This window comes from Onychostoma macrolepis, chromosome 16 (genome assembly GCF_012432095.1).
Source record: "Onychostoma macrolepis isolate SWU-2019 chromosome 16, ASM1243209v1, whole genome shotgun sequence".
In the NCBI taxonomy this organism is placed as follows: Eukaryota; Metazoa; Chordata; class Actinopteri; order Cypriniformes; family Cyprinidae; genus Onychostoma; species Onychostoma macrolepis.
Window position 1 is genome coordinate 29776254 of NC_081170.1, and position 22682 is coordinate 29798935.

General features: G+C 37.3%; 2 protein-coding genes across 3 annotated transcripts in view; both read left to right on the top strand.

Annotated features, from left to right (window-relative positions):
- The window catches only part of LOC131521613 (zinc finger protein 236-like), a 94224-nt gene extending 76327 nt beyond the window's left edge, over positions 1-17897 (top strand). For both annotated transcript variants that reach the window (XM_058746529.1, XM_058746528.1), the window contains exons 21-30: positions 412-515; positions 1757-2182; positions 3724-3869; positions 3959-4178; positions 4660-4836; positions 6416-6553; positions 13890-14047; positions 14956-15141; positions 16513-16642; positions 17504-17897. In XM_058746529.1, coding sequence (XP_058602512.1) covers positions 412-515; positions 1757-2182; positions 3724-3869; positions 3959-4178; positions 4660-4836; positions 6416-6553; positions 13890-14047; positions 14956-15141; positions 16513-16642; positions 17504-17754 — 1936 coding nt within the window. In that variant the 3' untranslated portion in view covers positions 17755-17897. The remainder of the gene's footprint in view (positions 1-411; positions 516-1756; positions 2183-3723; positions 3870-3958; positions 4179-4659; positions 4837-6415; positions 6554-13889; positions 14048-14955; positions 15142-16512; positions 16643-17503) is intronic.
- Positions 17898-17966: 69 nt separating this feature from the next.
- LOC131522473 (zinc finger protein 236-like) lies at positions 17967-22304 on the top strand. Its single transcript, XM_058747976.1, has 3 exons — positions 17967-18000; positions 18410-18607; positions 21562-22304. Exons 1-3 carry the CDS (start codon positions 17967-17969, stop codon positions 21726-21728), a joined length of 399 nt encoding a protein of 132 aa, XP_058603959.1. The 3' UTR covers positions 21729-22304.
- The last annotated feature ends 378 nt before the right edge of the window (positions 22305-22682 follow it).

Genomic DNA, 22682 nt, shown 5'->3' on the forward strand with positions numbered 1-22682 from the left:
CAAAATTCCGGGTACAGTTTAATGAATATGTGAGTACGGTTTGCTAAATTGAGAATAGAGTTTATAAAACTCTAATATGCTAAAATGAGGGAATAGTTTACAAATCTGTCAATACAGTTTATAAAATGAGTTAAGAACAGAGTAGTGGTAGCATTTTTACCTGCATCTAAAACACAAGGACTCTTCATTCAAGCAGAAGAGTGACTATTCTGGACAATGAAAATGAGATGTTTAAAAGAAATGAATGAGGCGATATATGAGACTGGAACAGCCATTTATGAACAGGGTCTTCATTTGGCACAATTCCCGATCATAATTCACATAATCAGGGAATTGACTTGTAGGAAAACAATTTAACATTGCTAGCCTAAATGTCTATCTTGAATGTAAGCTGTCTTTTTAATTTTTCAGACACATCCGCATACATACAGGTGAGAAACCGTACAAGTGCGATGAGTGTGGAAAGTGTTTCACAGTGAAATCCACATTGGACTGTCATATTAAGACACACTCAGGTGAGTTGTATATAGGAATATAGTTCTATGTAAATCATGTGTTGTGTTTGTGTTTATATTTTGTAGTGGAGTCAGTTATCACTATTTGGTGTTGGGTGTTTTGTACAAATCACAAACCCTATGTTTTAAACTTTAGCATTTAACTTACTGATCCCGCCCGTACTGGTTGTTTTACAACCAGAGAGAAAAAAAAAACATTGGTGTATGATTTATTTTCACACAGTTTTCACTTGCTGCTATATATCACAAATAATTACAAAGAAACGGCAAGTAACGCATTGAATTAAACTTGAAATATTACAATTTTGAAGCTGAAAAACTAAAATAGTGTTTTCTGGTACAGCATACTTCAATAATCTGTTTTCTATTTATTTTATTTACTTTATTAACTTAAAAAAGTCATTTATTACATATATGATTACTTTCCTTAGTGAATTTTCACCTGGTGGATAACAAAAAAAAAAAAAAAAGTCCCCTAGACTTGCCAAAAAATCAACACTGAAAAAACCCCCCTAAAGATTCATGTAAAAACAGAAAACCTATATTGTAGCTTGTCAGAGACTAAAAAATATAATAATTATAAGAAATTCCTCCTATTGTGTTATGGGGCAATTTTATTGTAATTTTATTTATTATATTTTTATTATTAATTATTGTAATCTTATTATAAAATTATTGGCACTGACACAAATATTTGTTTTCTATGAATACTTGAAATGACTTTGCAAACTGAGGTGCAAATAAGGAATAATTAATGACAGGCTGTTGAATTATTAGAAAATAATGCACACCCGAGGTGGTGATGTGCCTCGGGTGTGCATTATTTTCTAATAATTCAACAGAATAGCAAGTGAAATCCAAAAAACTAACAACCAAGCACATTTCAACTTTTTGATGGAGAAACTCAAATACATGGAGAAACGACAAATTGAGAGAGAAAGAAAATGTCTTCAATTTTGACTTAAATCTGAGTCTTAAATTTCCTAGGTTCTCATGTATTTCATATTTTGACAAACCACAATAAAGTGTATTGTTGTTGTTGTTTTTTATCTGACTGTTTGCTGTTTTTTAAAGTGTTGCTTTTTTGTGAATTGCATGGAATCCAGTAAGGGGGTCGATTTGACCCCAACACATTTAATGTAACCACATTTTGTACAGCCTTTCTAAAACACATCTATGTGTTACAACATTCTTGTTGTATTTAAGCCTCTTAAAAGTTTAATTTGCATGTTTCTGTGCAGGGCAGAAGCTGTTCAGCTGTCACATGTGCAACACATCCTTCTCCACGAAGGGCAGTCTCAAAGTCCACATGCGTTTACACACAGGCTCCAAACCCTTCAAGTGCCCCCACTGTGATCTCCGCTTCCGGACATCTGGTCACCGCAAGACCCACATCCAAGGTCACATCAGGCCCTCTGACCGGAAGGCCAAGCGGAACTCCAGCACTGAGCCACAAAGCTCAGGAAGACAGGAAGTCCAAAGTATTCCTCAGACTCATCATCCCTCCCAAACTGTGGACACTCAGCCTTCTGTGGGATTATTACCGACTGCCACAACAGATCCTAACATCTACATCCCAGGAAACTCAGTGCTCGCAGGCCAATATGACCCCAGTTTGCTGCAACAAGGGCTGGTAGGGCAAGCTATACTGCCTGCTACTGTGTCAGGTAATGACAATCTTTACAGACATCGTATGTTCATTCACACTGCAAGCCAAAGTCAAGTCAAATGTATTTATTATTATTTTTTCATAAGGTTGTTCACACAGCCTTGTAAATGTCGCTCATATTGGACATTTGTCTGAACAGCGCATGCTTGTAAACCGATTTGCATTTGTAAATCATCCTACACTAACATAACATCATCATCAAACTTAATGTCATTTAGTATATCGTATAACCATTTCTTTGGAAATTGTTTGTCTCGTGTAATGTGTGAACAGCTCCCAATTCAGAACTGGGCTCAAACAATACATGCCAGAGCCATAAGCACTGCATCACAATTGCGGTCACTTTGAGTATCACATTAAAAATATTTATTATTACCATCATGCATTACAGAACTGTTGTTTGGAAAATCATATTGTGGTGCATTTTTTTGTTTGGCTGCTTTTCAGATGTCTCTGTTATTTGGTACAACCAGTTCAAGTCATGGAGTACCCCACAAATAAGTGCTTAATTCAGTGTTAATTTAGCTATATTAAACAAAGGAGACATCCAAAATGTGGGTAACACTTTAGTATAGGGACCAATTCTCACTATTAACTAGGCCTAGTTGCTTATTAGCATGCCTATTATTAACATAATTGGCTGTTTATTAGTATAGTCATGCAGAATATGTGCTACTTGTAAAGCACATATTCTGCATGACCATAATTCTACATACCTGATCCTACTGTTACGAACCCTGTTTTCAAAGTGCTCATTCAAGGAGGGTTCAAGTAACATAAATCCAGCAGCACAACTTCCGCACAGCCCCGCGTCTATGCTCCTCATCTCATTTCATCACAAGGGGCCAGCACCGAACAGGTTGCAGGTGCGCAGGGGTGGAGCTTAACCTCGGAAAGGAAAGATAAACCAAATCAGCACAAAAAGGAAAGACAAACAATAAACACTAATCCCACAAGGCTTAGGCCGTAACACTACCCAGTACCTAAACTTAACAACTACCTTACTAGCTATTAATAATCAGCAAGTTAGCAGTTTATTGAGGCAAAAGTCATAATTAATTGTTTGTCAATAGAGAATTGTAACCAAAATCTGCAGTGCTTGGGAGGCACCAGGAATGGTTTGAAATCCTTCTTTTAGACCAATGATAGGACTGGAGTCTTAATGTCATGTCAGTAAACATCATTTTAAACTTTTAAGAATCATTATTCATTTCTTTTAGGGTTGATACTGCTTTTAGAGATGAAAATGCTAAGTAAGAATCTTAAAATAGATGTAACAATGAAACTAGGTGTTATTCTATTATCTCAAGCCTTAATGGTATGTTTCACCCAAAATAAAAATTCTGGCATCATTCATCATTCATCTTAGGGACACAAATGAAGATAATTTTAGCTTAATCTCATCATTTTTGTCCATCCATTTAAAGACTTTCAAATGATGAGAGAATTTGAAAAAATATCTTTATTGTGTTCCAAAGATAAATGAAAGTTTTGTGGGTTTGGATGAACTTTTTTTCTTTTCTCCCTATCCTGGTCCAGCGGGTGGGGATCTGACTGTGTCTTTGACAGAGGGTCTCGCTACACTTGAAGGCATTCACTTGCAGCTCACACCTACAAACCTGGTGTGTCCAAATGTGCAGATCTCTGGGATTGACCCCAGCAACATCAACAACATCACTTTGCAGGTAAAACTCAACTAAAGAGGCTTAGATTAGTTATACTGAGCAAGCGTGATGATGCAGTAATTTTCTTTTTTTTGTATCTATCTGTTTAGATCGACCCCAGTATTCTGCAGCACGGCAGTTTACTGTCTCACTCTCTGACGGCTGACTCAGGACTGACACCGCACACAACAGCTCACCTCATGACTGCTGGAGATGCTTCGGTTCCTGCTAATGTAGTCATTCACCCTCTGAGTGGCCTCTCGCTGCAACCTCCACCTGCCTCAGCCAGCGTCACCATCAGCAACCTGACAAACGAGCAGGATAATGCCAGTGTGTCTCTTTGTCTATTTTTTCCTAGTTGCCTAGTTTTAGTTTTAGTTTATTTTTTTAATGTTCCTTTTAGTGAAAGAAGTTAATTATTAGTTTAAAACTCATTGTATTCCTGTCATTTTACTGGAATATAGTAAAAAGACTATATGCACCATTGGCAGTAATTGGGAATTGCAAACACTCAAAAGGACATATTACAGCAAAATAACTTAAAACTCATCAAGAGGCAAATGCAAGGCAAGGCAATGTTTCAAATATTTCAAAAAGGCCCATAAGCCATGAGTTTAATGTGGGCTGATATAACTGAGCTGGTGAGAGATGCTAAATCACCAACCTGAGAGCTAACTCTGACTTTAGAATTTTATTGTTGATGAATATTAAATGTCAATTGTTAAATCAGGGCCATTTTATTCAAGAGAATATTTTGAATTCTTTGGTCAGATGTAACTTATGTCTTTTATTAATATGTTTGTCCTGTCAGGTTCTCAGGAGCTGTCACAACTGTCCAGTGCGGCAGGTCTTGTAAGCGGTGGCAACAGCGCTCCAGAAATCACACTGACTATTAATAACTCCAGTCTGACACGAGCTTTAGCACGGACCAGTGCTGCTGCGTCTACACCTGCCACCAGTACACCAGAGATCACACTCACTATAGCAGGTACACACACACCCGTGCAAACTATACAGACACAAACTGCTGCACTCTGTTGATTATGCTGTTCAGGTCAAACACACCAATAAACAAATCCCAAAGGTGACACTGCATTACACACTCTTTTTGACTTGCAATTTTGATGCAATTATGTGCTAAATCGTAAATATTTTAGGAAGACACCTTTTTGAAATTGTAAAAATGCTCCAAAGATGGCAACAGTTTTTGATGGAGGGGACCTTGTTTCTAAAACAGTCAAAATTAAAATACAAAATTAAAAAAAAGTTCTCAGCATGGTGTGTGTGTGTGTGTGTGTGTGTGTGTGTGTGTGTGTGTACTTGTTTTTCTATTCAGGTGGGGACTTAAACCTGAATACACAAAGACTCATGGGGACTCGTGTCACGGTGGGGACCTAAATTGAGGTCCCCATGGGCAAACAAGCTAATAAATCACACAGAATTAAGTTTTTTGAAAATCTAAAAATGCAGAAAGTCTCCTGTAAGGGGTAGGTTTAGGTGTAGGGTTGGTGTAGGACAATAGCACATACAGTAAGTAAGTACAGTATAAAAACCATTACGCCTATGAATGTCCCCACAAGGATAGTGAAACAAGTGAGTGTGTGTGTGTGTGTGTGTGTGTGTGTGTGTGTGTGTTTGTTGTTGTTTTTTTCAATCAAACATACAGTCAAAACTGAAATATTGTTACAAAAAAAATTAAGTAAAAATAATCAAATTTAAAATAACAAAATAATGTAATTTATTCCTGTCAGGCAAAGCTGAATTTTTATAAATCATTCTAATACCATTCACTAGCATTCAAGTTTTTAAAAAGAAATTAATACATTAAGTCACCAAGGACACATTAAATTGATCAAAAGTGAGAGTCAAGATATTTATAATGTTACAAAAGATTTCAAATAAATGCTGTTATTTTGAACTTTGTATTCATTAAAAAATTCTGAAAAAAAGGATAATGATTTTCACAAAAATACTAAGCAGGAAAAACATCATTGATAATAATAAGAACCATTTTTAATAATTGAGTAATGAGTACCAATAATAATAATTGATAATAATTAAACACCAAATCAGCATAAGAGAAAGAAATTTCTGAAAGATAAATGTGGCACTGAAGACTGGAGTAATGGCTGCTGAAAATGCAGTTTTGTCATCACAGGAATAAATTGATGAGAGAGAGAGAAAGATTTCAAATTATTGATTTAACTTGTTTGTCTGTGTGGATTAATTAATTCAATTGACATACATAGTTATAGTGAATAAATGTTTGCTGTACTTGCAGTAATTATTAAACTAGTGTCCAGTTAAGATCAAACTCTAATGACCAAAGATCCTGTTAAAATTAACTTCATTTGATTGCTTGTTTCTAAAGTTGGGATTCTAAAGGCCCTGATATACTTTTGGTGAACTTCTTTTTTGTTCTTTGCTTAAGGTTTAAAAGAAGGTTGATTAGTAAACAGTAGTGTATTTTTATTGAATATTACAAAACTTTTTCTTTTATTTCTGGTGTTCTGTAACAGCCATGTCAAAGCAATCTGTATGTATCTGTTCTTTGTCTCTGTTTAAAGGTCAGGACCTGTTACCCCAGCACTGTCCAACCTCTACTTCAAACATGAACACTGGGATCAGACTTGCTTCAGGCAGCAACAGTCTGACGTTAAGCAATGAGCAGCTCCTTCCTCAGAGCCCCCCCTCAGCCATGACTGGTGAGAGCTGAATAATAATAAAACAAATGTTTTGAGGATCTGACATGCAGAGTAATGTGTATGTTTTCTGTTTAGGGTACAGTAGGGCTAAAGGTTCATGGGGTAAAAGGTGCATTTTATTTTATTCTTCTCTAAACCACTAGATGGCACAGAAAGTCCCGCAGCACCTGTCTAAACTTCTGTGTAGAAATGCACAATTTGACACTATAATAAATAGCTGGCTGATTTTTAAATTTGTTGACATGACATGGTTAGATTCAAATGGTCAATATCCTTTATTAAGGTGGGTGTCTTTCTTAGAGATGATCCCCTTATTTAGTTGGCTTGAGAAAGCCAACTTACTGAAATGCTATTTAAACTTATTAGTGGTGGAGAACCCTAGCAACCGTATAGCAACATAAAGAAATATCTCAGCTCCACAACATCATACAGACATGGGAGTTGGCTCTCTACAATCGCGCAGAACACTGTAGTATCTGCCCAGCGCTGAGTTTTGCCGCGGCAAGCACCACTCACATTTTCTTCAGGAAATGTATTTTCTAGTTCTTCTGCTTCTTCTTATTCTTCTTCTGGACAAAACTTTGGCGCGCTACTCCTCCCGCACCGTTTGGCGTAGACCCATGAATGAGGTGTCAAACCGACCAGCTCATTGAGGAGAGGTGTGCTCTATATTTTCTAAGCGATCGGACCTACGATGTTCGCACGGCAGACGAAAAACCGGGCAAAAAAGTCCCATTGACTTACAATGGGAGAATGTTCGAATTTGAATCTCAACTGTCACTTTCTCACACACACACACACACACACACACAGGCCCTTAGAACCCTTTCTCTCTCTCTCTCTCTCTCTCTCTCTGTAACTCACACACACTCATTTGACTCATCTTTTAAGGAACCAATAAGTAATGACCTATGATCTTCATAGCCACACCCTAGCAACCACTTACAGCACCCTAGCAACCACTCCATAGACCTCCATTGAAAACAGATCAAAAGGGATATCTTTGGATAGAAATGTCATAGAAACATGCAGGTTTTGCTCTTTTGACTCGTGATCGCAAACAGGACTTTCCTCATGCATGCTACACATGCTAGCAGTGAACAGCTACATGCTAATAGCTAAGTGTTAAATTAGGCTAAGAACATACTAAGACAAAACTTCGGCGCACTACTCCTCCTGCACCTTTTGTCGTAGACCCATGAATGAGATGTCAAATCATGCGGCATATTGAGGAGAGGTGTGCTATATCTTTTATAAGTAATTGAGTGTACGATGTTCATCTGGTGGCGAAAAAATTTGGGCGAAAAAGTCCCATAGACTTAACATTGGCACAAAATTAGTGAGATTATATCTTTGGATCAGGAGGTCACAGAGACTTCAGGGAGGGCTCTTTTGACTCGGCCTATCAAGCAGCCAATGAGTACTTACATGACAACTTCATAGCTATGCCCCAGCAACCACTTACAGCGCCCTAGCAACCGTAAAAGGACATTAACAAACAATTTTTCAGCACCAAAACGTTGTAGAAACATGGAGTAGGGCTCTGTTGATTCAGACTGTCAAACAGTCTTTAAATATCATCCCATAAACTGTATAGCACACCATAGCAACCATTTAGAGTACCTTAGCAACTGAACAAACACATGAATAAGCAATTTCTCAGCACTAGAAAGTGGTATAGATATGGGGGTGGCCTCTTTTGTTTGGGCTGAAAAACCAGTCTGTAAGTATCACCATGGCGACTGTGCAGCTACACCCTATCAACCATATAGAGCACCCTAGCAACCGTATAGCAGCATAAAGAAGCCATATCTCAGCTCCACAACATCATACAGACATGGGAGTTGGCTCTCTACAATCACACTGAAGACTCTACTGATGGCCTAGTGCCGAGTTTTGCCACTGCAAGCACCACTCACATTTTCTTCAGGAAATGTACATTCTAGTTCTGCTTCTTCTTCTTCTGGACAAAACTTCGGTTCGCTACTCCTCCTGCACCGTTCATCACAGACCCATGAAAGAGGCGTCAAATCGTGCGGCTTATTGAGGAATGTTGTGCTATATCTTTTATAAGCGATCAAGCATACGATAATCGTACAGTGGGCGAAAAATCAGCCGAAAAATCCCATAGACTTAACATTGCGGCCAACTTTGACGAGTCGTTGCTCAGAGCGAGAATTTCGTAGAAACTTGTGAATCACCACATTTGAAGAGGCTATCAAGCTGTGCAAGAACATACCCCACAATGGGGCATAAGTTGTACCCCTGGGGTGCAAGAGCGCCCCAAAGTTGCCCCATAGACATACTATGGTGAGGGACGGCCCATGAAACAGCATCTAAGCTCACGTTTTTCCTACTATTATATTTTGCATAGGAATTTTGCATCGAACCTAACTCTGCATCACAATGCCATGGAGACATGGGGGTGGGCTCAATTTACTCAGGCAACCAATCAGACTCTCAGGATCATTGTGAAGCTGTCAAGCCACGCCCTAGCAACCATTTATAGCACCCTAGCAACTGATCCCATGGACTGCCATTTTAAAAGCCCAGATGGATATCTTCACAGTGTCATAGAGACATGGGGGTGGGCCCATTTGACTCGGGGCAGCAAACAACCAATCATGTATCACCATAGACACTTCCTAACCACGCCCTAGGAACCAATATCAAGCACCCTAGCAACCCAAACCAAAACAGCCATATATTTTAAATCTGAATATCATAGAGACATGGGGGTGGGCTCGTTTGACTCGAGGCAGCAAACAGCCAATCATGAATCCCCATAGACACTTCCTAGCCACTCCCTAGCAACCACTGTCGAGTACCCTAGCAGCCCAAACCCTAACAGGCATATCTTCAAATCTGAATGTCATAGAGACATGGGGGTTTGTTTATATTATTCATACTGGCAAACAGCCTTTGGAGAATCGACAATGGCGGCTGCCAAGCCACTCCCTAACAAACAAACAGAGTACTCTTAGCAACCATTTATCAAGTCCTATATCTTTGCATCAGAATGTCGTATAGACTTGGGAGTTGGTTCTTTTGACTCATGCTAACACATAGGAATCCCACACATGCTACACATGCTAGCAGTGAATAGTTACATGCTAAAAGTGATTAGCTAAGTGCTAATTCAAACTAAGAACTCTATAAAACTCCATAGTAACGATCTGTGACAACTAGTAACTGCCTAGCAACACCCTAGAAACAACCCCAGGTACCCTAGAAACACCCTAGAAACCACCCCAAGTACCCTAGCAACTGCAAAGCAAAACCCTAGCAACCGACCTGGGTATCTTAGCAACCGCATATCAACACCCTAGCAACCACCCGGTTACCCTAGCAACTGCTTAGCAACACCCTAGCAACCGACCCGGGTACCTTAGCAACCACATAGCTACACCCTAGGGACCGCCCCAGGTATCCTAGCAACCGCATAGCAACACCCTAGCAACCACCCTGGTTAGCCTAGCAACCATATAGCAACACCTTAGCAACCACCCCGGGTACCCTAGCAACACCCTAGCAACCATCCAAAGTACCCTAGCAACTGCATAGCAACATCCTAGCAACCACCCTGGGTACCCTAGAAACCGCATAGCAACACCTTAGCAACCAACACGGGTACCCTAGCAACCGCATAGCAACACCTTATCAACCACCCCGTGTACCCTAGCAACCACATAGCAACACCCTAGCAACCATCCAGAAAACCTGAGTAATATTTCTAAGCCTTACGAACTCATTTAAGATTCCATTCTATCTAATATTTTAATATTTCTACTATTTCTAATCTATCTATCTATCTATCTATCTATTAGGGCTGTGACGAGACACTTATCCCACGAGATGAGACGAGACACGAGACTGGGTTTATGAGAACGAGACGAGACGAGATTTTTAGACTTTTAAAAAAAATCCTCGATGAAATATATAGGGAAAATAGTCTTTTATTCAACTGAAAAACACAAAATGCAAAAAATGTAGGTGCATTTTGAAATCAACTTATACTTTATGAAATTAAACTTTTATTTTAATGAATTATATGCAGTAATGAACAACATGTAAACTAGAGCTGCATGATTCTGGATAAATTGAGAATCACTATTATTTTTTTTTTTATAAATTGGAGATCACGATTCTCTCACAAAATAACGTTAATTTACTAGCTGTTCTGACAAAATGTTCATTGCTTAAGTCTTTTAAAAATATATATATTAATTTGAACAAAATAAAAAAATAAAAAATTAAATGAAGGAGTCAGTGTCTCACTTCATAAAGACTTGTTTCCCTAATGGAATCTCCTGAATGAATGATTCAATGTCAAATACATTTTTTAAACGTTTTAAAGGTTGTCGCCACCTATTGGTGGAAGATGATAAGCATTACAATACAAGTGTTAAGATACTTTTGTTTTGATCGCTACTGTAGAGTAAGTGTTTATACCCAAACTATAAACTTTTATCCCAGTACTTCTGTTATTTAAATGTCTGTAAGACAGAAATAATGATGTGTGGTTGAAAAGACTGTTTGTGTTGCTCTTTCTGGATCAGCAGCAGCATGAATGCAGATTTGAATGTCTTTAACACCTGTTTCACATCGTAAGCATCAGTGGAGCGTGAGCAGCGCGTGTTTAGTCTGACAGCGTTCACATCGGAAACGTAATGATGGTCGACCCTCTGATTCAACAACATCTCACGCTCCACTGACAATCGTGATGTGATACAGTCTTATTTGACAGCTGAATTGTTGTCATTCAGGAATAAGATCGCATGAGTGTTTGAATCAAGATCGCAAGTGCAATTTTTAACGATTAATGGTGCAGCTCTAATGTAAACATTGCAAAATATTTTGCGAGGATATCGTCACGTGCCACGAGATCTCGTCACATCCCTACTATCTGTCTATCTCTGACAGACTGTATTGCCTTCAAAATAGTCAAGCTTTAAGCTTTAAAACTACTTTAAACTTCAAACTATTTTAGACTGAAAACTGTCAAACTTTTGAAACTTTTAAAACTTTTAAAACTTTTAATAAACTTTTTCAAACTTTTTGGTCAGGCTTTCTCAAGCCAACTTAAAGTTTGTCTTGACAAACTTTTTTATCTAGTTTATAATGAGACCGTATTTAAACATATTATATCAGTCATATCATAAAATATATATCATTACTACTGTAAAGCCAAATTAAATTATCTGGGGATCTCTTTTGTAGAATCTGTTTTGTAATTAAATTGATTTAAAAATTGTTTTTCAAAACAGAATATGGTACAAACTGTGCTTAAGTGATTGTTTTGAACAAGTATTAACTTAGATATTATAAAAGAAGAGTAATAATAATACTGATAGATATTACTGAGGGTATTTTGCCATATGCTGGTGAGCTTTTACCCCAAGTGTGAAGTAAAAGGTCCCCCTCACCCCTTATATACATTTTTTTAAACAAAATCAGACAGCTTTTTATTTCTTTTCTGTCACAGTTAAATAAAAGATATAGATTTCACTATGGAAGCAGTAAAAAAGAAACGCAAAGCAAATGTTTCTTAAAGGGGTCATATAATGCCATTTTTGTACAAGCTAATATGATTCTTTAGGGTCTAAATTGAAAGTTTGTAATATACTTTAATTAAAAATTCTCATTAGTATTGTAAGAAAACACTCATTTTACCTGCTCAAAAACAGCTCTGTACAGCACACCGTTTTAGTGCGTGTGTTTTTAAATGCTAGTGAGCTTTGCTCGCCCCGCCCCTCTGTTCTGTGGGGCGTTTTTGACACAACACACGTGGAGTGTTGCCTTGACAACAGTTGAGGGTATATTTTGAAGAATGGCAGCAGGAGTCTCTGAGGATACTGTGCAACCGTAACGTTTTGTTCATTATAAACGTGGGATTATTAATTATATTGAGAACGTCAGAATAGAAAACATGCATGTACCCTGAATGTAAACATTAGCCACATACATCGTGAAGCGTGCTAGCGATTTGCAAAGATTAATATAAAGATTAATATAAAGGTTAATTAAACGTTACACTCACTTCTTCTGGAGGTTCAGCAGGAACACGAATAGTTGGTACCGATTCTTTTTCAGGAGCAGCTTCTTAGCAAAACCAGCTTTATACTGACCTTCATTTATAAAGCAGTCTGGTGAAAATGATTCGCGCAAACATGAAAACATTGACGTTGCTCGTGGGGAATATTCCCTTCAAAAGCGAAACTCAGCCACTGTGTCTTCAGCGGTTCGGACTTAGGAACATCAAAATGACTGCTGTGTTCATTATTGCACCCGAGAACAGAACACCACAATCGCTTAGACGCCATTCTGCTCATAGACAGCTCCAGCGTATATCAACAATGACACGCGGACTATGATTGACAGCTCGCTCACGAGCAAGGGCGGGTCTGTGTTGAAACACTGCTGTCAATCAACCATCGTGGGAGGGGCGTCCGACCGTGTGACGTCACACGGTCGAACGGCTTGATTTGAGACAGGGTAAAACAAATAAGGAGATTAAAAAAAAAACACTGGATGGATTTTTATCATTTTATGATGGTTGTGTACAGGCACTGCTAACACACATTTCAGTACAATCAACTTGTAAAAGTGCATGTACCATTATATGACCCCTTTAAGGTGTGCCTTAAGCCCTGTTGTACCCTATAAAACCTAGTGGTTTGACTTAAAACATAATATAGATGTAGTTCTATATTTTCTCAATTGTGAATAGACTGTTAATTGCATGTTTTGTCTACTTTACTGCAGTAAATCTTACTAACTACGCAAGTAGACAAACTAGACAACATGTGGTTGTACATGATTATTGTGTGCACTTTCTGTGACGGTAACAGAAACCTCAGCTAAGGGTTTCAATAGATGCCTGTGCCATTAAGCCGGATGTTTAATGAATAAGTATCTACATTCATGTTGCCAGTTTTCTGACTAACTTAAGCAAGCTTGTCTCCGCCATGACATTGTCCATAGGAGAACATTAATTGAATTGAATTGAGGACAATTCCCAGCGAGAATGTTTAGAGTTTGGCTTGCTTAGTTGGCGGCGCTTGACTGATTGTACAGACACTATTGGAAGAGAGCTGAACTGGATGATGACGTCACTGAATCATCAGTGAACTGGCTTTAGCTGGAAAATAACTCTTTGTTATTTTGTCCTCTTGCATTATTGACAAATTACTTTCCTGTTGACACTGTAAAGCTGCTTTGACACAATCAGTATTGTATAAAGCGCTATATAAATAAAGGTGACTTGACATACTGTATGTCCATATTTTCCTGACCCAGTTGTTTAGTTGTGTCTCTGATTAATTCTTCCCATCAGTCAATGCACTGGCACCCAGCACCTCCTTATCTCAGACAGGCATGTCAGCTCAGAGCCTGGTGATGTCATCTGCGGGCATGGCCAGCGATGGCAGTGTGACTCTGACTCTAGCGGACACACAGATACTGGATACGGTCTCTCTCAACCTGAACACACAGGTAAATGCACACAACTGATAAATGCTTTATAACAGATTTATCCGACTGAGGAATGCTAAAATTGTGCTAATACTTTGTCCCGGAACTGTGGATTAATTAAATCAACTTGGTCATTTTTAGTAATAAGTATATAGTGCGATCTGTATGCTATTTACCTGTGTATTGATGAAGTGTTCACCTGTACTGTATATTGGGTCCACAAAAACAGGATACAAATAATTTTCATAAATATGCTTAATGATTATTGGTTTACTTTTAAAATAATAGTTTAAAAAGTCTAGTTTAAAACACATCGTTTTACATCATTCATAGGGAGTTTCCATTTTTTAGATGCAAAATACTTTGGAGGACATTATTATTAAATTAAGGTGATTTGTTTAGTAAATCTGGCCATAAATATTGTTTTTGTTTACCTGGATGAGTTTCATGTGACTATTAACCAACATCAGAGAACTGTGGACATGCGATTGTGTTAAGTTATTAAAATGTTATCTTAAAATTGCAAGGGGGCACTTCAAGAAAATATTTTGTCAAAGGGGTTCAGCTGAAAGAAAAAAAAAAAAAAAACTGGGCAATTTCTTGCGCTAGAAAGCTATACTCAAAATGTCTTTCCAACCCAAAAAAACTGTGATTTTCTATCACAGTGATCATACATGTCACAATATAATAATCAAGTCTCTAAAGTTGATTTAAAGCAATGTGTATTGTGAAAAGCACTATATAAATAAACTTAAAATATGAAATAACAGAGTGTCATCCATAGGTTTTAAAATGAGCAGCAAAATATCTTGAACAGTGTTTATTCAAGTGGAGCTGATGTCTACCTTTCTCAGCAGTTTTTTTGAGAGACAATCTGTCATTTATTACTTTTTATTTTGCTGAGATGTGTGTGTCATTTATGCACACAGATGATAGATAACCAGGCGGAGGAGAAGGAAGCAGAGACACAGCAAAAGCACCAGTGTTACTACTGCAATCAGGTGCTGCTGACAGCAAATGCTCTCAGAAGACACTGCAGACAGGCTCATGGAAAGGACCGCTGCCATGTATGTCGTGTCTGCAATAAAGCCTTCAAAAGAGCCACACACCTCAAGGTATCATCCTCATACACATCTTTATAGTGTTGAGTAGCTGTACTCTGTGCTGCGGCTGCCACACAGTCCATGTTATGTCCACTGGAAAAGATCAAGACGCAACTAGCATCTGCAGTTCAAACTATGATTGTTGAAGGTTCTTGGGCCAGTCATCCTTATTGTTGGGCCACTAGTACCTCTTCCAGACCAGTCATTAAAATCTCCATTTCAACATTTGAATTATTGACCTGATGGAGCAAATGGCCATTTTGACTTTTGTTTTCTTATAGCCGTGTTGTGATTTGTTCTGCTCAATAACCTTTAGTTGACTTATCTATCTATCTATCTATTAAAAACAAAACAAAAAAGAAATTAATCAAGTAAGTAGCCTGCACAAAATAAAATTAAAGAAAAATTAATCATCATTCATTTTAAATAATTTAATTTTGCTGTTTGTATGCAGTTTTAAAAGAAAAGCACATGTTGTAAACATGAATAGGACTTCACAGAACATTGATATGCGTAGCATTTCATTTTGATAGCATGATAGCAATTCGTTTAAAGCAGGTATTCCACTAAAATAACTGAGAAATCTGCTTAAAACATCGCAGTTGTGCTTAGGTGCAAGGTTTTTTTTTACTTTCCTTTTGTTGTTTATCAAAGTATAGTATTCATTCAGTGAATAATAGGAATCGGTATCTGAACATATATCCAAATACAGTACATAATTTCTAGAAATTCATGTGTCTAGAATTTCCACTCAACAGATGGATGCATAGAACACTTCAGTTTCCTCCTTGCTATTATTGTCGCAACATGAGTCATGTTATTTTTCTTTTTCGCACCATTTCATGTCAATAAGTAACAAACAGCAGCCAACAATTCACAGGCATTGCTTTATCAAATTCAACATTCAGAACTATAACTGACTGTAAATTATATGGGAATCATAGCAGCAACTCATGAATAAACACTTAACAGCTGCTGAACAATCACTTTTTCCCATGTAAAGTTAACTTGTGATCAGTAATCACGCTTTAAAATATCCCTCATTGAAATGCTGAAGGCTCTGAGTTTACAGCACATATTGATTGATATTTATGCCACTTTTGCACTTTTTTGCACTCCCAGTGTCAAGATGAGACAAGTAACACTTTGACCAAATGCTCATCTAAATAGTTAATTCATGTGATTCCATTTGGAAGTACATTACTGTTTCCTTTTTTGAACACACTGATGCTAAATTATTTTCTGTTAATCAACAGCAAGTCAAAAAGGTTTTACCTAGATATTAATTGTCCTATAAACGGGATTATACATTTTATTTTGATCCTCTAGGACTTTGTAACTTTCTAAAACTGTTAAATTTGCATTTGCAAATCTCTCTTTCAGGAGCACGAGTATGTCCATAAGAAGGGACCCAAAGTGAACTCTCAGAAACCCAAAGTGTTCAAATGCCCTACCTGTGACAAAGCCTTTGCCAAACCCAGCCAGTTAGAAAGACACAATCGCACACACACAGGTAAAGCAAACCTTCACTCTTGCTTTGTTAATTACTGTACTGTCTTTGTGCCACATGTGTGACCCTGGACCACAAAACCAGTCTTAAGTCGCTGGGGTATATTTGTAGCAATAGCCAAAACTACATTGTATGGGTCAAAATTATAAAAAAAAAAATGTATGCCAAAAATCAGTAGGATATTAATGATTTTAAAGATCATGTTCCGTGAAGATATGTTGTAAATGTCTTACCGTAAATGTATCAAAACTTCTTATTTAAAATATTTTGATTTTTTTGCACCCTCAGATTCCAGATTTTCAAATAGTTGTATCTCGGCCAAATATTGTCCGATCCTAACAAACCATACATCAATGGAAAGCTTATTTATTCAGCTCAAATTGACACTTAAGACTGGTTTTGTGGTCCAGAGTCACATATAGAAATTTCTGCACAGCATAGCAATTGATGCCACTAAACTGTTATCTGCCGGTTGTGATTTGTAAGTCTCCTCAGTAGTTCACCATATACCTTTACAGTGGGACTTTCAGTCAATTAAAAATGTAATACACAAAGTGTACCACGGGCGGTACAGTGAAACACTAACAGTTTAAATTAGATCAATATTTGCTGAAGTCATAGACATCATAATTTTTTATGGTGTACAGTTAACATGAGTTTCAACTTTTTAAAAAAGTGCATTTTAAGACTCCATTATGCATTTATTAGTATGTTAAATTGACAGCCATAAACACCATATAACCTCACTGAGTTTTTTGAGAGCAAAATGTTTTTGAATTGCTCTTCTTGAGACGTCAGTGTATGATATAATGCAGATGTTGTATCTCCTTTGAATGATTCATTGGCGTGTTTATTTGGTTTCAGGTGAGCGGCCCTTCAAGTGTCCGCTGTGTGAAAAAGCGTTCAATCAGAAAAGTGCTCTGCAGGTGCACAGGGTCAAGCACACAGGCGAGAAGCCCTACAGATGTGAAGTGTGCACTATTAGCTTCACTCAAAAGAGCAACATGAAGCTGCATATGAAGAGATCTCACGGTTATCTTCCGTCCTCTAACAAACTGATTGGTATGTGTGGAGCATTCAGTTCTGTCAGTTGCTCATTAGCTTGTGTTTACTGATCATCAGAGGGTTTTAAGATCATGAGAAACAAATTCGGTCTTCTTGAATTGTACATGCATATTTTCACCCAAAATGGTGAAACCTAATTAGAATTAACTCATCGATTGCTTTGGTTAATGAGAGCCCCTTATTCTATAGTAATGTTTCTAAAGTAGAGTTACTCAGCTGATCTGGTTATTTTTCTATCTTTCAAAATGGCAAAGTGATAGTGATGGATTATACTTCTGTAAACGAGGAAAAGGGGTGTTTGCTTCGCAACTGCCTAAAAAACAATGCAGTAAAGTCTCTGTCATTATGACACAGAGAAAGGTCATTTCTAAACACTGTTGACAAAAGCGTAAGCTTGACAGTCTGGAAGAGGTTACGAGGCCAGCTCTAGGACCTTTATCAGAGCCATATTTGCTGAAGTCATAGACATCATAATTTTTATGGTGTACAGTTAACATGAGTTTCAACTTTTAAAAAGTGCATTTTAAGACTCCATTATGCATTTATTAGTATGTTAAATTGACAGCCATAAACACCATATAACCTCACTGAGTTTTTTGAGAGCAAAATGTTTTTGAATTGCTCTTCTTGAGACGTCAGTGTATGATATAATGCAGATGTTGTATCTCCTTTGAATGATTCATTGGCGTGTTTATTTGGTTTCAGGTGAGCGGCCCTTCAAGTGTCCGCTGTGTGAAAAAGCGTTCAATCAGAAAAGTGCTCTGCAGGTGCACAGGGTCAAGCACACAGGCGAGAAGCCCTACAGATGTGAAGTGTGCACTATTAGCTTCACTCAAAAGAGCAACATGAAGCTGCATATGAAGAGATCTCACGGTTATCTTCCGTCCTCTAACAAACTGATTGGTATGTGTGGAGCATTCAGTTCTGTCAGTTGCTCATTAGCTTGTGTTTACTGATCATCAGAGGGTTTTAAGATCATGAGAAACAAATTCGGTCTTCTTGAATTGTACATGCATATTTTCACCCAAAATGGTGAAACCTAATTAGAATTAACTCATCGATTGCTTTGGTTAATGAGAGCCCCTTATTCTATAGTAATGTTTCTAAAGTAGAGTTACTCAGCTGATCTGGTTATTTTTCTATCTTTCAAAATGGCAAAGTGATAGTGATGGATTATACTTCTGTAAACGAGGAAAAGGGGTGTTTGCTTCGGCAACTGCCTAAAAAAACAATGCAGTAAAGTCTCTGTCATTATGACACAGAGAAAGGTCATTTCTAAACACTGTTGACAAAAGCGTAAGCTTGACAGTCTGGAAGAGGTTACGAGGCCAGCTCTAGGACCTTTATCAGAGCCATATTATACAAATGGATAAGATTTAGAGTACTTGCTGAACTCCAAGCAACCTTACTGTCAAAATTTCTAAGAGCAAGGCACACAATTATTCATTTTTAAGTCACAAAGAACCCCAGAGCAACAGACAAAGATCCTCAGACCAGTCTCATCTCGGCTAAGGTCAGCTTTCTGTATGTGACACTACCTTTTGAAAGACGCAAAGCAAAAACAGGATTTAAAACACAAAAGCTTGACTCGTGTTTGCTAAGAAGCATCTGGATGATCCCGAAGAATTTCAGGCCTGCATTTATAAAGATTTTCATATTATCATAAAGAGTTCTCCAAAGAGATCCTAGCTGCAGTAAAAGTTTTTCCAAGTCAAAATAATCAGAAACTAGAACTGAAAAGAGCTTTTACTCTATTCTTTTTCACAGTGTCTTTTATTTTGTTTTGCACAGCATGTTGCTTAGAAGTTCTCAATAAGAACACAGGCTATTGGCCTGATGTGTAATTGTTTATCGGATATGTGATTGAGGAAAGCTATACCATCTGTCTTTCCTATTGATTAATTGTAAGACTGAATTTTGTCTTTGTATTTAAATGAGTCCTTTTGCACTTGCAGTTTACAATCTTTTAGCCCTGTTTAAGGATTGATGGCCAAAATACGTTGGTGAAATAAACAGTATTATTCTTTTCAGTTCGATCTGATTGTTCCACTCCACAAGTGTTGCTGGTATTGTCCAAAATAAAATTAGTTTTAATGAACTGACAGCTCTAAAAACTTAAGATAACTGCATGCAGGAGCTCTGAAGTCTGTTACTGAAAACACTGGAGCTATAATAAGTACAATGCAAGTATAAACCCTCGCTATTCATGCAATATCTTTTTAAAAAGTCAGTGTCATTATTATTTTCTAATACATTGCCTTGTGGATTGCCACTGGATGACTTCTAAGCTGTCTTGGGTTTAGGAAATGTTAGATCATGCCTCCATGCCAAATAATTATAATCCAGCCCCGGACACCAGATCCTGTCAGAAAATAGCCTTTTTTTCTGGTAACAGAACATCTAGTCAGCAAAACTGCCTAATACCCAAAACCTGTTAACAGCAAGTCTTGTCTGGTACCCAAAATACCCAAAATTCTATTAACAGTCTTCTGTCAGCCAAAGAAGTTGACTGAGCAAAGCCAGTGAAGAGCAGAAGCAGGAGACGAAGTGATGATGATTAAAAGGAGCAGAATTTATTGAATAGTCTTAGTAGCGTATATTTCAATGCTCAGACTTCATCTGACAACAAATATTGTATTATTAACAATTATTTACTAGGTTTGGGAGGAGCACGATCAGATAATCAACCAATTCAACACAGGTGGAGCTCCTTTAGTTAATCATCTTAACTAGCATCATACGTATATGTGTGTGTGTGTGTGTGTGTGTGTGTGTGTGTGTGTGTGTGTGTGTGTGTGTGTGTGTGTGTGTATGTATAGATACACAGTTAGGTCCATATATATTTGGACACTGACACAATTTTCATAATTTTGGCTCTGTATGCCACCAGAACAGAATTAAAAATAAAACAATCAAGATTAAATTGAAGGGGTTGAACAAAAATATAACATAAAATGCTTAGAAATTACAAGTATTTTTATACACAGTCCCCCCATTTTCAGGGGCTCAAATGTAATTGGACAAATAAATATAATCATAAATAAAATGTTCATTTTTAATATTTTGTTGAGAATCCTTTGCAGGCAATGACTGCCTTAAGTCTGGAGCTCATGGACATCACCAAAGACTGGGTTTCCTCCTTTGTGATGCTTTGCCAGGCCTTTACTGCAGCTGACTTCAGTTGTTATTTGTTTGTGGGTCTTTCTGCCTTTAGTTTTTGTCTTCAGCAAGTAAAATGCTTGCTCAGTCGGGTTGAGATCAGGAGATTGACTTGGCCATTGCAGAATATTCCACTTTTTTACCTTCAAAAACTCATGGGTTGCTTTTGCTGTATGTATGTAAAATGCTTTAATGAATTAGTCTAAATTAGGGGTCCTAAAATTAGGAGTGAAATTAGTAGCTCTTAAACTTCAGAGTAAGTACCTACGTTTAGAATTGTGTGTGCGTGTGTGTGTGTGTGTGTGTGTGTGTGTGAATACGACCCCTGGAACAATGTCGTATGGGCAAATGAATCAAAAGTGAAACTTTTTGGTAGACTTTGCTAGATTCGGGCCTGCACAGTTATGTCATGCAGCAAGAAAATGATCCAATACATACAAATAAGTCATGAATACAAAAAACATGAAAATGTAAGTTTTTAAATTACATGATCAAAGTCCAAACTTACTGTAGTCCCAATGAAATGCTGTGGCAGGACCAGAAATGGGCAAATACGTTTCCACAGCACTGTACACTATTACATATATTATTTTTTTTCTCTGGTTGCTTTTGACTGTTTCAATTGCCAGCATTTTATCCATGAATAATATCAGCAAAAATGTACTCTTTCTGTTAACCTTTTCTTAATTTGTTTACAGCAAAACCACAGGAAGTAGAAGTGGTGTTGGAACACGATTCTGAGTCAGATTCCCAGCAAGCACCGTCGCAGGAAGCCAAAGAGACTCAGTCAGGGCTGGATCTGGTGGAGGTGGTGCAGGAGTCTTCAGACGACTGGCAGTGCCCCATCCCCACAGTCTTCCCATAAGACACCTGACAGCAGCACACATTCAGCTCGATTTGACTTCTGTAACATTTGCTTAATTTTATATTCGCAATGCCAATTGCTATCTTTTTATTCTTGCCAGCAAGTGTGACTTACATTGCACAAATCACACATTTATTTATGTGAATGTACATGATTTTGTATACTTCTTGTTACATTAGAAAACCAGTCGAGACAGAACTTACTTTTGTGTTTGAAAGTTAAATTTTTTAAAGGGTTTTTTTTTTTCATTACTTTTTTTATTTTGGAGCCATATTTGTCACTACTAAAGTAGAGATTGTAACTGTGTATCGGAATGGACATTCTGTAGTTTTCAGTTGTATCCTTACCTGTGGTAAAAGTAAAACACCTATTTAACACTGTCTGACATTGTCAGTATGTCAAAAGACTGCATAATTACATGTAATATACTAGAGCTATAGAACTGTTTATTTGACTTAATGCTTGATATATCACATAAATCAGTTTTATAGGAATAATCCGATTTTGGCAAACGTTTTTGTAATATGCAAAAATATTTAAGAATAAATGTAGTTTTTTTTCGATGTTTATCCTTTCTCACTTTCATTCACTTATTATTTTTGTTTTTCTGCAGCTTTAATCTAGGCTTTTAATATGTTTATATGAATATATAGGTTTCATATATGGGTTTATTTATGGATTAAGTGGGACAGCATGGAGTAGTTTAGAGTTTACATGAAATCTGAAACACTGAATATACACACTGAATACATATTTTATATGTGTACTTATAGTAGGTCTGTGGTTTCTCTCACACTTCTTTATAGGAAATCTATATATTCTGAATGAATTGTTCTAGCTTTCATTCCTGATTGAACCAATAATGGCTTCTGACACAGAGACATCCATGTTTAACTTCTTTAAATGCTTATCTTTCTTTTTTTCTTTTTTCAAAATTGAATGTCCTCTTGATCA

Bases quoted from the DNA above. Each gene is read 5' to 3' on its own strand.
- LOC131522473 (XM_058747976.1), top strand. From the start codon at position 17,967: ATGGATTATACTTCTGTAAACGAGGAAAAGGGGT. The intron at 18,001-18,409 runs GTTTGCTTCGCA...ATTTGGTTTCAG, and splicing joins TGTAAACGAGGAAAAGGGGT to GTGAGCGGCCCTTCAAGTGT. The intron at 18,608-21,561 runs GTATGTGTGGAG...ATTTGTTTACAG, and splicing joins GTCCTCTAACAAACTGATTG to CAAAACCACAGGAAGTAGAA.